Source organism: Ursus maritimus, unplaced genomic scaffold (assembly GCF_017311325.1).
Source record: "Ursus maritimus isolate PB19 unplaced genomic scaffold, ASM1731132v1 scaffold_13, whole genome shotgun sequence".
NCBI lineage: Eukaryota > Metazoa > Chordata > Mammalia > Carnivora > Ursidae > Ursus > Ursus maritimus.
In genome coordinates this window covers 2,467,481-2,484,834 of record NW_024423675.1, presented here as the reverse complement: position 1 = coordinate 2,484,834, position 17,354 = coordinate 2,467,481, and the positions used below count along the sequence as shown (strand labels likewise).

Here is a 17,354-nt window from a genome sequence, read left to right as displayed (position 1 = left end):
TACCTACTTTTCTGTAGCCTGGAGTAATGATAGCAGCTGTGGGGAAGGGGGACGTTGTGGTGGGAAGGTCATTTGGGAAGACTCAGCCTAGTTATTGGGTCTTTTGTTAAAATCACTGGGTTCTGTTCTTTTTAAAAAGCTTTTAGTGAATGTTTTCTTCAGCTAATTGGGAGCCATATATCATTCCAGTAATGCTCAGGTTATTTCTTCAATTTATTGTGGAGTATAGGCATCTTTCTTCAGGCAAAAAGAGTATTGTGCTCTTTTTATTATTCCAATCAGAAGAGAGGAAAAAAGAAGACAGGAGTGACTGCTGAGTTTGTTTCTATCTATATTTGAATGTAATAGTGACAATTACCAAGAATTTGTCATTTTACAAGTAGGGCTTCTGGAGGTTTAGTGGGCTTGGAGCTGAACCCTGCTGTGCCTTTTTGTTTTACCACAGCCTTGGTAGTTTTCAGTTTTTAATGGTTACTTGTCTATTTCCTTTTACTTGTTTGCTGATAATAAATTTTCCTTTTTGCCATTTTTAATGTTCAAAGGAATATATGTTTTTGCTCATTTCATCAGGTAATTTGGGAGAGAAATTCTGTGGTGTCTGTTATCCGAACCTGGAAGTTCACTTAACTTACATCCACACATTTTTGACAATAACAATGAGTTGAAACCTGTTTTGGTGCCACCTGATGGTTCATAAAATTCTCAGATACAAGTATTTAAGTAAAAATATTTAGCAAATAGTTTAAGATAATGAAGTGATTTAAATTATGCCATGTGTTGGGTTCAGGATGATAACCATAAATAAATGTCTGCAGATTAACATACATATTTGGGAAAGTAATTAATTAATAATAATTTCTTAACAAAGTATATCTGTCCTAAGTCAGTGTGTTCTTTGTAATTTTAAATGGTTGTTTGTTGATTTCCTGTCATGAAATTAGATAACAAAAACCCTGCTTAGTTTCCTGGGAAGAATATGAGGAAAGAAAAATAATTTTAGGTCAAAATGTATTATTAAGAATTAAAATTTTATAAAATATTGCATTATGTACTTATAATCTTTTTTAAAAAAGATTTATTTATTTTAGGGGGGTGGAGAGAGAGAGGGGAGAGAGGGGCAAAGGGAGAGAATCTCCAAGCAGACTCCCCACTGAGCATGGAGCTGTATGTGGGGCTTGATCCCATGAACCATGAGATCATGACTTGAGCCAAAACCAAGAGTCAGGCACTCAACCAACTAAGCCACCCAGGCACCCCTGTCTTTTAATGTCCTTTATCTCTTTTCTGTGAAAGTGCAGAATTTAAGTTTTTTTTTTTTTCACTTTATAGGTATGGTATGTAATATATTCTCTTGTCCTGTTCTCTTTGATCATAGTAGAGGGACAGGACCAAGAAAGACCACATGGGTTGCATGGGGAATATATTTTATAATAAGGGCACCATTTATACCTACAGATTTTGTGGTATAGTTGGCATATAACAAAATTTAAAGCAATAATGATTTAACAACATTATTTTAAAAAATATTCCTCATATTTGAAATTTAAAATTTGTACTTTCTTCATTCTAATAGTTGCTTAGAACTCAAACATTAAACAAAATGTAGCATAGTAATTCAAATAGAAAAAACATAATGAGATATTGTCATATGATTTTATTTCAATACAGAGTAAATTCATGACAGGGAGTTTTGGGATGTTGACAGTCTGTTGATTTGATCTGGGTATAAGTGTGTTCATTTTAATGTTTCATCAGGTTGTATATATATGGTTTATGTGCTTTCTGTGTATGTTTTGTTTTAATCAAATTGAAAAAATTGTCATTAAAGTATGAAGAAACTTAACCTTCTTTTCTCTTTCAAGGAAATGATTATTGACAGAGTAAACGGACAGGCCGTTCCTAGATATTTGATATATGACATAATTAAATTCAATGTAAGTACCTTTAATATAATTTATAAAATAAAAATTGTCCCTGAGATAACAGATATGTTTTTACAAATAAAAAGTGTTACTGCCTTAGAGATGGTAGGAAAGAAAAATTGTGACTCTAGTTACTCACCTGATACCTTAATAATAATTTTGCACATTCCTTTGTCTTTAGATTTTGTTATATACTTGAAGTGAGTAAAGAAAAATAGTTTAACTGGTAAAATAAGACAGAATTTTATAAGATGGAAACTCTTGGTTTTAGTTATCCTGTACACAAAAAAAGGAGTCCACAGATTTTATTACTGTCACTTAAAAAAAAAGAGAGAACCTGATTATGGGTATTGAATGTATAACTTTGGGGCACAAATATGTTATTCATGAGTACAGGCAGGAAACTTAAAAACAAAATATAAAATTCTGTTATAAATAGATATCAAAAAATAGGAATTTTATTTTCTACCCATTTCCTATAGTTTTAGACAAGCCAAGAATCTGCCTGTTCACGTTTAATTATAGTATCAGTGTCTAAATTATTTAGGCAGTACAAGATGACTTCTGTAAATGTGAGAAACTCTTTCAATAGTGTACATCTATGAAAAGGTATAATCATTCCTCTAGACATATATTATTCAAATTGCATAGTCATTTAGTATTCAAACTACTGAAAGCAATTAAGAATTCTGGAATTAAAAGTGTTGTTTAAGTTTTAGGATTTTGAAGATTTATAACAAAAGTTTTTAAGAGTTCTTTTTTGGAGTATATATTTTAAATTACAGTTTTGAGATTCAGGATTGCATTAATCCGCTTTAAAGGCATTTTTTTCCTGGAAATCTTCAATGTACATATTTCATTTTCTGTTAAATTTATAGATTTTAAACAGTTTCCTATTTAGGAGACTCAAGGTCAGAAACCATCAAATATTAATTTTGTGTGTTTGTGATCACTGTATGCCTCAGAACTAATGCTTTCTAGAATTGGCTTACTCTTATCACAGATTTTGGAATAATGTTCATTGGCTCATAATGAGACATAAAGGGTGGGGATGGCATTGTTTTGTTGTGAAGGGGACAGTTTTGTCTCTGCCTTTTGACATTGAGCTCTGCTTTATTTAAAAAAATTTCTTTTAAAAAGATTTTAATTTATTTGACAGAGAGAGAGAGAGAGAGAGAGAAAGAGCACAAGCAGGGGGAGCAGCAGGCAGAGGGAGAGGGAGAAGCAGACTCTTTCCGCTGAGCAAGGAGCCCAGTGTGGGACTCGACTTAACAAACTTTCTAATTCTTTAAAAAAATATGAAAAATTTCAGCGTATACAAAAGTATAAGTAATAATATGAGGAATACACATGTAACTAACCACCAGATTTGTTGAAAGCTTAACATTTTGTCATTTTTACTGCACTTTCTTTTTAATAAGTCATTACAGATCCAGTAGAAGTTTCTCCTGCACACCCCACTTATTCTGTTTTTGACCCTCTTACCCAGAAGCAACTTCTACCCTGTATTTGATGTTTATTATTTCCATGAATGTTTTTAATAACCTTACTACCTATGTGTGTGTCCATAAAATATACGTGGTATTGTTTTGCAAGGTTTCTAGTGTTATATAAATACTGTACTTGTACTGTGGTACTGAGCATTTACTCCACATTATTTTGTTGAGATTTATCTGTATTAATACACACAGGTTTAGTTCATTCACTTTAATTACTATTGAGTATTGCTTTGTATAAATATACCGAATTTGTCTTCCTTTTGATGAACATTTGAGTTTCCACATTTTGCTGTCATACTACTATTAAACAGTTTATATATTCTTGTGTGCATACATCAGAATTTCTCTAGGACAATTCTCATTCTTGGGATGTAAGCACCTGAGGTGTTTTTAAAAAGCAGAGTTCCTCACCCCTACCTACATCATAGAGATTCTGACTGAATTGGCAACTTCAGGTGTATTTGCTACGTTGCTGAATTCCTCTCAGAAGTAGGTGTAACAACTTACCACAGTTGGTATTACCAGAGTTTAAAATTTTTGCTGATTCGATGTGCGTGAAATGGCATCTGATCTTGTTTTAATTTGCTTTTCCATTATTACTAATGAAGTTAAGCCTGCTTCATATGTTCATTTTTACTTGTTTGGATTTTTCTTTTGAGATTTAATTGTAAGTTCGAATAATTTTCTAATTTTTCTATTTGGTTGTCAGTCTTCTTAATGTGTAGGAATTAATTATCTTTCCTGCATTCTGATCTTTTTTTGGTTATGTATGTGACAAACAGTATCTTTTGCAAATTAGTATCTACTGATGCATGGGAGTTTTTCATTTTCATGATATTAGACTTACTAGATCTTCTTAAAGTTTGTGCTTTTATGTCTTGTTTAGGAAATTCATCCATATTTTGGTGTAAAAATAAGTTATGCTTTTACTAGGTCTGTAATTATTTACTTGGTAAATATTTATTGAGTGCTTATTGCCATATTTCATTGATTTTAAAGTGACATTTTCCCTCACATTTCTGATGTTAGGATATATTTATAATTGAAAGCATTATATATTTCGTTCTTTAATTTACTATGGAGCTTTTATGATTAACTAGCTTATTTTGAATCACCAAATCAAGGTCACTATTAGAAAAAAATGATATTCTGAAAAAATAGTTAAAATCTTTTTAGTTCCCTTAGTTTATTTTGTCCAGCGTGTCATCGATCATCTTTTATATGTCAAGAGTTGTCCTAGGTATTGGATATACACAGATGAATAAGACGTAATTTCTTGCCTTTGGGAAATTCGTAATTCAGTACACTTGCCTCCAAAGAAGGCCATTTCAACAGTGGGATTTGGAAGAAAGTAGAATTTTTTGTTTATTTTTTATCTGTTCAGTTTTTGCCTGTTTTATAACATACACAGTTGTACATGTATGCAACTCAGTAAAAATTAACGTGCATATATTGTGAGCATTTGTTAGGGTATGTATTTAGATTGGGTACAAAATCAAAAGAAATTTGTGGACCATCGTTCTAATGGATAAGAAATAAATGTAAAGAAATAATTATAATAGTATAACAACAATAAAGGTATGTCAGAGATACAGGAATATATGAAAGGTACTGGAGAGGTGAGAGTATTTCAGTTTAACCAGGGTATAGTTGAGTCAAAGAAGTGTGGACTCGCAGATAGAGAAAGTTACGTGGATTAATTTTGAAGGATAGAATCATGGAGGTCAGGAGCATTAGAGATGATTAGTGTACTTGATGTGTGTTGGGATGTGGGACACAGCAAGAAATGAGAACAGATTGTTGACTAGGGGGCCAGGTGACTTGGATAAGACATTTTAGCTTAGTTCTGGATATAAGAGGGCACTATTGAAGGGTTTTAGTTAGGGTAATGATAGGATCACACTTTCATTGTTTTGAAAGATAACTCTAGTGGCAGCATGGGTAGTATTTGAAGTGAGAAAGAATTCAAAACTAGGAAGTCAGTTAATAGTTATCGAGTTCTTTTTGTTGTCTTTTTTCAGTGATTTTTTTTTTTTTTAAAGATTTTACTTATTTATTTGACAGAGAGAGAGGCAGCGAGAGAGGGAACACAAGCAGGGCGAGTGGGAGAGGGAGAACCAGGCTTTCCGCTGAGCGGGGAGCCAGAGGCAGTGCTCGATCCCAGGACCCTGGGATCATGACCTGAGCCGAAGGCAGACGCTTAACGACTGAGCCACCCAGTTGCCCCTTTTTTTTCAGCGATTTAACACTACCTAACAAACGCTTCCTTTCCTATAGGCAGCATAGATTTGAAGGTGAACTTGCTTTCAATTTTTTCTTGTTGTTTTGGTTTATATATATATAAGTAAAAAGTATTTAGGAGAAAATTTAGACTAAGTATTTTTAGACACTTGTTAGACTATTTTCTTAAAAAAATGGACAACTTGCTTGTTCCACATTAACTTTATAGGGGTCTGCATTCATCTAATAGGTCTAATAAATAAGCCTAACATTTTAGATTTTTCAACCTTGTTGGTGATGTAGGTGATGTGGAAAAGATTACACATGGAGTTTGTGATTATTTACTGATCTTTCCTCAATACATACCTTTTACAAACAGTTATATGCCTTTATGTAAAGGGAACATATACTACCTCATACCTAGGTCTCACTTGCTTTGTCTTGCTCCTTCTTCTTTGCTGAGTATCAAAATTGTCATCCTTCCAGTAGAAAAAGTCATCCTTAAGGCATACAAATACTGTCACCTATTTGTAAGTGTTGGGTTGTGTAAATGTTAGGTTGAGTAATATAGATTAGAGAAGAGGAAGAAGATGAAAAGGTGAGAAAAATTCATGGAAGGGTGTCCAGTTGCAAAGTAAAGAAGAGGGGTACTTGATATGAGCTGATGCTACTAATCTGGATGGTTACTGTCATCCAGATGAAATGTTAGAAGCTGTATTATTATATGCCATTAAGATAGGGTAAGCCCCTACCTTCAACTTACAGAAAAAGTCTATGCACTTTTTACTTTATGGTTCAGATCATCTATACCACATATATGTACCCTATTGTCTGTAACTGTATATGGAGAACTTTCTTTTTAACTATATGATTGACAATATTATGGAGACTTTGTTCTATATTAATTTTTAGAGTTGAGGGTGTATTTGTCTAATAATAATCTTTTACTTATTGATGGCTGTAAAGCATTAGCGCTTTAAGCAACAAAAAACATTATAGGTGATTGTGTTGCTTATTTTGATGTGTTATTTGCTTATACTTTCCTGAATTATGTGGATTGTAGTTTTTTACAGATTTTACTAATTCATATAATTTTACTAATTCAAATACTAAAATGATTAGTGAGTATATTAATACTTTAATTCAGATGTGAAAACTTCAGATCAATTTATATTAGAGAAGATTTATACCACTCTCCCATACTATTTTATGCATTTATAATTTTAAAATAAGTAACCGTGTATGTGTTTAGGTGTGTTTAATTAGTGAAATCAGGACTGGCATGTGTGGTTGCGCAGGCTGTGCGTTGGACAACTCCAGAGGATGCTGTTTACGTAGACTGCTATGTATACTGTGACAACCTTAATAATTATGCTGATAAGATAGTTTTCAGTGTTGAAATTTAAATAATTGTCTCATTTAATTCAGGCACAGCCAGTTGGAGATTGTGATTTTAATATTCGTCTGCAGTGTATAGAAAGAGAAATAATAAGTCCTCGACATGAAAAAATGAAGACTGGGCTCATTGACAAAACACAGGAACCATTTAGTGTCAGAAATAAGCCATTTTTTGACATCTATACTTCAAGAAAGGTAAAATTTTCTAATTGGTACTTACAGTGTGTCATAATTCAGCTTGTGAGAGGAATATGAATGACATTTTACTGCCCAGTTGTCTTGATTTTTTTCAGAAATTATTTTAATTGAATATAGCACTATTCTGGACAAACGTGCAATTCCCAAGTCTTCTCCAGAGTAAGATTCTCAGTGGTAGAAACTTAAATTGGGTTACTTTCTTGTTTCTCATAATAGTTTTTTATTCATGGGTCTGTGTTATGTTTTTTAAAAAAACTATAAAGAATGGTATAGTGTGAAAATCAGCTGTTACGCCTTCTGAAGGTCACCGGTGGTGACCTTATTTAAAAAAATTCATTTGCAGGCACATATATATTGAGAGTTTTATTTCTTTCTATTGTTTTTTTTATTATAATATTTGTTTATTATTTTTTTTATGTTAGTCACCATACAGTACATCCCTGGTTTTTGATGTGAAGTTTGATGATTCATCAGTTGCATATAATACCCAGTGCACCATGCAATATGTGCCCTCCTTACTACCCATCACCGGCGTATCCCATTCCTCATCCCCCTCCCCTCTGAAGCCCTCAGTTTGTTTCTCAGAGTCCATAGTCTCTCATGCTAGGAGAAGAAAGGGATAAAGAAAGGAGGGGGAATGAAGCATGAGAGACTATGGACTCTTTCTATTGTTTTGATACTTAAAATACATCATACTGAATCTTCTTGGATTGTTGTTTTTTCATTTAACAGTGTGGCTTGGAAGTATTTCCAGGTCAGTGGTTAGACATTGTTTTTTAACTGCTACATAGTATTTGACAGTAAAGGTGCACCATGAAATTATTATTTTTTGGAAAAGGGTGGTTATGGTAGAATAATATAGGAAATATAGCAACATATGCAAATCCTTTCTAGTATAATCCCACATGCTAGATGATGTAAATTTTTGTTCTATCTTACCTGCTTCTATTCATACCCACTTAATTTGGTATTAGCCCTTGGATATAATAGTAGCAGTAATCCCAGCACTGCCCAGTGCCTATCTTTTTTCCTGTCAAGGTATATATAGCTATCATTCTGTTTTTATTGATATTTTGCATAACACCTGCTTGGTGTGGAACTGATAGTTGACCTCTGCTGCCATGATCTTCCCATAGTTCACTGCTTGCCTTTTGTGTCTGTTGTGGCAGCAGGGATATTATTGGGTCATCTACTTCTATGCCCTGCCCAATCTGTAGGGTAAAAATAAGGTTGACTGACAATTAATGTGGGCCACGTCATTAGTGAAAATTTGCTAACTGGAGCAATGTGCTCTTACAGAAATACTTTTGAAATTATAAATCAGTGTAAAAGTTGGGCAGAAGCCACATGGTTTCAGTTTGCATTCAGTTTAAAAAAAAAAAGAACTAACTTGCCAGCTTGTGCTGTCATAATTCAATTTCAGCGTTTAAGAAAATGTGTCTTAGATTGTATATTTCTTGAGTCAGAATCAGTGCTACTTAGAAATATTTGCAGTGGATGACTATTAGAACTATTCTTTAGGGATATGAAGCAGTTGAGTTGAACAGTTTTTCATGTAGTTTTTCACTACAAAAACCTGTTCTTTTTTTCTCTTTATTCTTAGCTTATAAACCCCTTTAAAAAAATCCTAGGATATTCTTTTTTTTAAAGGAATTCTGGTTGGAATTTTAACTATAACTCCCTTCCCCCACTTTCCAGTTCTTACTGTTTTGTTCCTAGTAATCCAGAAGGAAAGTGCATTTTGTAGCAGAGTTGGTCTAAAGGGTAGGACTGTAGTAACACCAGGTATAGGATAGTAGCTACAGTTAACAGATTATTGCTGTAGAGATTCTTAGTATTTTTATTATTGCTAATGGGAATGGGTGAACTAGTGATATTATGAATGATAAAGCATTTGCAGAGAAGTATATATCATTTTTACGAGGAATACTAGTTTTTATATGGTTTTAAACAAAATTTACAGCTATGAAGAATGCATAGGTTTTTGCAGAACATAATAGAATTTCATTTCTGTATATCTATAAAATCGTGGTGATAGCTTCGATTTTAGGACTTTATGTAGCTCTGTTAAAAACCTACTCAGTTTGTCATTTGATCTGTCAAACCCAGTGAAGAGGTAATGAGTTGTTCAGTTTTTAATTTTAATATACATAGTTAGAATATAACATCCAAGATAGTAAAAATAAATAGCAACTTCTCAAATTACAACTTACTTGTATTTACAACTTGAAGGCCAATTAAAAAGGAATTATTTGAATGGATTAATATGGTTTACAAAATTTTAAAGGCATGTAGCGGAGTTTCTCTGAAAGTTTCCTATTCTTTTATCACCTCAGAAGAATAACCATTGCCATTAGCACTAACTGTATCCATCAGAATTTTCCTCTGCATATATAAGCAAATACATTTATTAATATTCTTACCAACCGTATCAAAGGGGTGATTCTTAATACACTATTCTGTGGTTTTTTTTTTTTTTTTTGCTTAACAATATATTTTGAGTCCCTTGCCCTATTGGTACATAGAGATCATCCTTTTTTTTTTTTTTTAAACGAACGGGCAGGTTTCCATCTTATCAGTGTACCATAATTTATTCCATAGCTTAGACATTTGAGTTGTATTTAGTCATTTGGTAGATTTTTGTTTATTTGTTTTGCATATGAATATCTGATTGTTTCTGCACCAGTTATTGAAGAGACTCTCCTTTTTTCATTGAATTGCTTTTGTACCTTTATGAAAAGTAAGCTGTCAAGTATGTTTGGGTCTTTTTCTAGTCCCTCTGTTCTATTCCCTTGATTGTATTTGTCTGTCTTTACACTATTACCATACTATCTTGATTACTTTTCAAATTAAGTCTTGAATGAGATAGGATTATCTTCCAACTTTGTACTTCTTTTTTGAAGTTGTTTTGGCTATTCTAGGCCTCTGCATTTTCATATGAATTTTAGAATAAGCTTGTCAGTATGTACAAAGTGCATGCTGGAATTTGGATTGGGATGGCATTGAATATATAGGTCAATTTAGGGGGAAGAATTGATACCTTAACAATGCTGAGTTTTCGAATTTATCAACCTGGTATTTCTCTCCTTTTTATTTTAAAGGTCTTTAATTTCTCTCATTTTTGTAGTTTTAAGGATCAGGTTTTACTTATCTGACTTTTTTCAAATTTATTTCATACTGTTTGATATAAATAGTATTAAAAATTTCAATTTCTAATTGTTGATAATGTATAGTAATACATTGATTTTGGTATGTTGATTTCTTTCTTGCAGTCTTGCAAAACTCACTTATTCCTCTACTAGCTTTTTATAGATTTCAACTGACATAGACAAGCATGTCATCTGTAAGAAAGGGGCACTTTTACTTTTCCTTTCCAATCTGGGTACCATTTATTTTTTTCTCTTGCCTTTTTGCACTGGCTAGAGCCTCTTATTTAATGTTGAATGGAAGTAGTGAGAGCGAATAGCCATATTTGTTCCTTTTCTTTGGAGCAAGAAAAGTTTGTTTTTAACTGTAAAGGGTGATGTTACTTGTAGGACTTTAGCAGATGCCTTTTATACAAGATGAGTTTTTAAATTTGAAAGCTATTGATTTTAGTATACTAATTTTATACAGTTCTCATTGTATTTTGTTACTGTTTGTTAGTAACGGTTGATTCTCTTGGATTTTTTTAGGTACTTAATCATATTAAAGAAAAATAGATATAGTTCTCCTCTTTAGATTTTTCATACATTAATTTTTCTCTTATCTGATTCAGTTATGTATTAGTACAATTTTGAATTGTAGTGATAGTTACAGGGATCCTTGTCTTGTCCTTGATTTGAGTGGAAATACTTCCAGTGATTCTTCAAAGTATAATATATTGCCTTTGAGTCTGGAATCTATTTTATCAGGTTAAACAAGTGTCTGGTTCTATTTTTACTGAGTTGTTTTGTTTCTAATAAAGAATAAGTATACAGTGTTGTCAGATGGCTTTTTATGTACTATCGGTATAATACTGTTATCTTTTTCTGTTAGATTTGTTTATCTCATGAATTATATGAAAATATATCCTCATGTGATAAGCTCTACTTAATCTTAATGTATTGTTATTTTTAAAGACTTTGTTATTATAATTTCTTTAAAGCAGTTTTAGGTTCACAACATTTTTTTTTTTTTTTTTTTTAGTTTCAGGTTTTTGTTTAAATCCCAGTTAGTTAACATACAATACAGTGTAATATTAGTTTCAGGTGTAGAATTTAGTGATTCACCACACATACAATACCCAGTGCTCATCACAACAAGTGCCCTCCTTAATACACATCACCTTTTTAACCCATTCCCCTGCCTACCTCCCCTCCAGCAACCCTCATTTTGTTCTCCATAGTTAAGAGACCGTTTTCTGGTTTGCCTCTCTCCCCACCATGTTCATTTGTTTTGTTTCTTAAATTCCACATACCAATGAAATCATATGGTATTTGTCTTTCTCTGACTTAATTCGCTTACTCTCTAGCTCCATCCACATCATTGCAAATGGCAAGATTTCATTATTTTTAATGGCTGAGTAATACTCCATTGTATATATATATATATCACATCTTCTTTATCCATTCATCAGTCGTTGGACAGCTGGGCTGTTTCCATAATTTGGCTGTTGTTGATAATGCTGGTATAAACATTGGGGTGCAGGTATCCCTTCGAATCAGTGTTTTTGTATCCTTTGTGTAAATACCTAGTAATGCAATAGCTGGATCCTAGGGTGGTTCTATTTTTAACTTTTTGAGGAACCTCCATACCATTTTCCAGAGTGGCTGCACCAGTTTGCATTCCCACCAACAATGCAAGAGGGTTCCCCTTTATCTGCATCCTTGCCAACATATGTTGTTTGCTGTGTTGTTAATTTTAGCCATTCTGACAGGTGTGAGGCGATATCTCATTGTAGTTTTGATTTGTATTTCCCTGATGATGAGTGATGTTGAACATCTTTTCATGTGTCTGTTAGCCATCTCTATGCTTTCTTTGGAAAAAATGTCTAGTCATGTCTTCTGCCCATTTTTTGACTGGATTATTTGTTTTTGAGTTTGAGTTTGGTAAGTTCTTTATATATTTTGGATACTAACCACATATCAGAGACGTCATTTACAAATATCTTCTCCCATTCTGAAGGTTGTCTTTTAGTTTTGTTGCTTGTTGTCTTCGCTGTACACAAGCTTTTTATCTTGCTGAAGTCCCAATAATTCATTTTTGCTTTTGTTTCCCTTGCCTCAGGAGATGTATCTAGTAAGAAGTTGGTATGGCTGATGTCAAAGAGGTTACTGCCTGCGTTTTCCTCCACGATTTTGATGGTTTCCTGTTTCACATTTATGTCTTTCATCTATTTTGAATTTATTTTAGTATATGGTGTAAGAAAGTGGCCCAGTTTCATTCTTTTGCACGTTGCTGTCCAGGTTCCTGACACCATTTGTTGAAGTTACCATCTTTTTTCCATTGGATTTTCTTTCCTGCTTTGTCAAAGATTAGTTGACCATGTAGTTGTGGGTCCATTTCTGGGTTTTCTGTTCTGTTCCATGATCTATGTGTCTGTTTTTGTGCCAATAACGTACTGTCTTGATCACTACAACTTTGTAGTATCTTTTGAAGTCCAGAGTTGTGATGCCTCCAGCTTTTTGCTTTTCTTTTTCAAGATTACTTTGGCTATTTGGGGTCTTTTGTGGTTCCATACAGATTTTGGATTGTTTGTTCTAGCTCTGTGGAAAATGCTGGTGGTATTTTGATAAGCTTGCATTAAATGTATAGATTGCTTTGGGTAGTATAGACATTTTAACAATGTTTGTTCTTCTGATATATGAGCATGGAATGTTTTTGCATTTCTTTGTGTCATCTTCAGTTTCTTTCATAAGTGTTCTTATGTAGTTTTCAGAGTACAGGTCTTTTACCTCGTTGGTTAGGTTTTTCATTGGTATCTTATGGTTTTTGCTGCAATTGTAAATGGTATCAATTCCTTGACTTCTTTTCTGATCCTTCATTACTGATAATATAGAAATGCAACAGATTTCTGTGTGTTGATTTGTATCATGCGACTTTACTGAATTTGTTTATCAGTTCTAACAGTTTTTTTTTTTTTGGTATTTTCTTTTGGGTTTTCTACATAGACTGCTATGTCATTGGCAATTGTGAAAGTTGGACTTCTTCTTTGCTGATGTGGATGCCTTTGATTTCTTTTTGTTGTCTGATTGCTGAGGCTAGGATGTCCAATACTGTGTTAAATAACAGTGGGGAGAGTGGACATCCCTGTCTTGTTCTTGACCTTAGAGGGTTTTTCGCCATTGAGGCTGATATTAGTTATGGGCCTTTCTTATTTGACCTTTATGATGTTGAGGTATGTGTTTTCTCTATTCCTACCTTGTTGAGGTTTCTATCAAAAAAGTTTCCCAAACAAAAGCTAAAGGAATTTGTGACCACTAAACCAGCTGCAAGAAATATTAAAGGGCACTCTTTGAGTGGGAAAGAAAGACCACTCAACAAAGACTAGAAAGCAACAAAGACTAGAAAAAAGAAACAGAGAATATCTCCAGAAACAATGACAAAACAAGTAATGAAATGACATTAATTTCAGATCAGTAATTACTCTGAATGTAAATGGACTAAATGCTCCAATCAAAAGACATAAGGTGTCAGAATGGATAAAAGAAATAAGATCCATCTATATGCTCCCTCCAAGAGACTCATTTTAGACCTAAAGACACCTGTAGATTGAAAATAAGGGGATGGAGAAATGTTTACCATGCAAATGGATGTCAAAGGAAAGCCCGAATAGCAATATCTATATCAGACAAACCACATTTTAAACCAAACACTGTAATGAGATGAAGAAGGGCACTACATCATAATAAAGAGGTCCATCCAACCAGAAAATCTGACAATTGTAAATATTTATGCCCCCAACTTGGGAGCACCCAAGTATATAAAATAATTTATAACAAACATAAGGGAACTCACTGATAAAAATGCAATAATAGTAGGGGACTTTAACACCCCACTTATAACAATGGACAGATCTAAGCAGAAAATCAACAAGGAAACAATGGCTTTGAATGACACATTGGACCAGATGGACTTCACAGATATAGTCAGAACATTTCATCCTTAAAGCATAAGAATACATATTCTGTTTGAGTGCACATGGGACATTCTCCAAAAGAGATCACATACTAGGTCACAAATCAGGCCTCAACAAGCACGAAAAGTTTAGGATCATACCATCCATATTTTCCGACAACAGCGCTATGAAACTTGAAGTCAACCACAAAAAATTTGAAAGACCACAAATACATGGAGGCTAAAGAACATCCTACTAAAGAATGAATGGGTCAACCAAGAAATTCAAGAAGAAATTTAAAAATACATGGAAACAAATGAAAATGAAAATACAGTGGTTCAAAAACTTTGTGATGCAGCAAAAGTGGTTGTAAGAGGGAAGTCTATAGCAATACAGGCCTACCTCAAGAAGCAAGAAAAATCTCAAATATGCAGTCTAACCTTACACCTAGAGGAGCTAGAAAAAGAACAACAAATGAAGCCTAAAGCCAGCAGAAGAAAGGAAATAATAAAGATTAGAGCAGAAATAAATGACATAGAACAAACAAGCAATAGTAGAACAGATCAATGACACTAGGAGCTAGTTTTTTAAAGAATTAATAAAATTTGATGAACCCCTAGACAGACTTACGAAAAAGAAAAGAGAAAGTATCCCAATAAATAAAACCAGTAATGAGAAAGGAGAGATCACAACCAACACCATAGAAATACAAACGATTTTAAGAGAATATTATGAAAAATTATATGCCAACAAACTGGGCAATCTGGAAGAAATGGATAAATTCCTAGAACCATATAAACTACCAAAACTGAAACAGGGAGAAATAGAAAACTTGAACAGACCAATAACCAGCAAAGAAATTGAATCCATAATCAAAAGTCTCCCAACAAACAAAAGTCCAGGGCCAGATGGCTTCCCAGGGGAATTCTACCAAACATATAAAGAAAGGTAAATACCTATTTTTCCTCAAACTGTTCCAAAAAATATAAATGGAAGGAAAACTTCCAAACTCTTTCTATGAGGCCAGTATTACTTTGATTCCAAAACCAGACAAAGACCCCACCGAAAAGGAGAATTACAAGCCAATGTCTCTGATGAACATGGATGCAGAAATTCTCAGTAAGATACTAGCCAATAGAATCCAACAGTACATTAAAGGGATTATTCACCACAACCAAGTGGGATTTATTCCTGGGCTACAGGGGTGGTTCAGCATCTGCAAATCAATCAGTGTGATACACCACCTTAATAAGAGAAGGGATAAGAACCATATAATCCTCTCAATAAATGCAGAAAAAGCATTTGACTAAGTATAGCATCCATTCTTTTTTTTTTTTTTTTTTAAGATTTTATTTATTTACTTGAGAGAGAAGGAGAGCACTCAGCGGGAGTGGGAGAGGTAGAAGCAGGCTGCCTGCTGAGCACAGAGCCCTGAGCCAAAGGCAGATGCTTAACTGACTGAGCCACCCAGCTGCCTCTGAGAAACTCTTTGTCTCTCCTTCTATTCTGAATGACTGCCTTGCTGGATAGAGTGTTCTTGGCTGCATATTTTTCCCATTCAGTTGAATATATCATGCCACCCTCTCTGGCTTGCCACGTTGCTAACCTTATTTGTCTTCCTTTGTAAGTTAGGGAATTCTGTCTTTCTGCTTTTAGGATTTTTTTCTTTATATATGTATTTTGCAGTTTAACTACAATATATCTTGGTGTTGGTCTGCTTTTGTTGATTTTGATTGGAGTTCTCTGTGCCTCCTGTTTCCTTCTCCAGATTAGGGAAGTTTTTACCTATAACTTCCTCAAGTAAATCTTTTGCCCCCTTTTGCCCCCTTTACTTTTGGGACTCTTATAATATGAATGTTATTACGTTTTATGGAGTTGCTGAGTTTCTTGTCTACATTGATCCAATATTTTTCTTTCCCCCTTCTTTTTAGCTTCATTATTTTCCATAATTTTATATTCTATATCACTTATTTGTTCCTCTAATTCTTCCATCCTTGTGGTCATTATATCCAGTGAGTTTCAGATCTTGTTTATTGCATTTTTCGTTCTGGCCTGACTAGTTTTTAGGTCTTTTATCTCTGTAGTGAAGAACCCTGGTATCTTTTATGCTTTTCTCAACCCCAGCTAGTACTCTTATGATTGTTGGTTTAAATTCTGGATCAGGCATATTAATTATATCTGTTTCAATTAGATCCTAGGCTCTGACCTTTTCTTCTTCTTTCTTTTGAGATGAATTCCTCTGCCTTAGCATTTTGTCTAGGTCTGTGTCTTCTTCAGTGTGTTAGGAAATCCTGTTATGCTTCCTGCCCCTGAGAGTAATGGCTTTATGAAGAAGAGGTCATGTGCTGTCCAGGGCCTTGTGCTTCAGGAATGGTCTCTGATGTATGCTGTGTGTACTCTTCTGCTGTGTTTTTGCTGCTCTTTCCCCCAGGCCAGTCCTCAGCAGAGTTTCTCCTTGCCTGCATTGTGGAGTGTTTGGACCTCGGCCAGAGTGTGGCAGATTTTAACTAGGTGTGCCCTATTTGTTAAGAGACCTGATGATATTTCCACTAGAGCTGAAGCTTTGCAGAACTCTGTGGTCAGTAGATGTGGTACATGTAGTGGTTTGTGCTGGTCTTCTGGGGGAGGGGCCTGCTGAGCTGTATCTCAGGCACACTTGCCCAAGAAAAGCAGCACCAACTGACTGCAGGGTGGCAGGGCTTATTGTAAGCCAGTTAGGCCACCAGTGTTGGCTCTGTGCTGCTCACTGAAGTTATTTTATGCTGAGGAGTCTGGGAAGGTTATGCTGAGGAGTCTGGGAAGGTTATGCTGAGGGGCAGGGGAGGGAAATGGCACCTGCCAGGTCTCCCAGATGCACTCCAAGAAGGGGGAACCATCTCTTTCACTGTGTCCCAGGGAATCCTCAGATCTTGCCCTCTGCTCTTGGGTTATATGCCCTCCTTCTCCAAGGAGCACTGCAGCACCCACCCTTGCCACGGATCTCTAAAACTCTGGTCTTTGAGCCCCGTTGGTTGTAAAAAACTCACAAAAATCAGCCCC

At 34.4% G+C, this 17,354-nt stretch overlaps 1 protein-coding gene across 2 annotated transcripts in view; it reads left to right on the top strand.

Moving 5' to 3' along the window:
* RNGTT (RNA guanylyltransferase and 5'-phosphatase) overlaps positions 1–17,354 on the top strand; it is a 303,675-nt gene that overhangs the window by 99,168 nt on the left and 187,153 nt on the right. For both annotated transcript variants that reach the window (XM_040627529.1, XM_008687490.2), the window contains 2 exons: positions 1,863–1,934; positions 7,070–7,234. In XM_040627529.1, the coding sequence (XP_040483463.1) occupies positions 1,863–1,934; positions 7,070–7,234 (237 nt within the window). The remainder of the gene's footprint in view (positions 1–1,862; positions 1,935–7,069; positions 7,235–17,354) is intronic.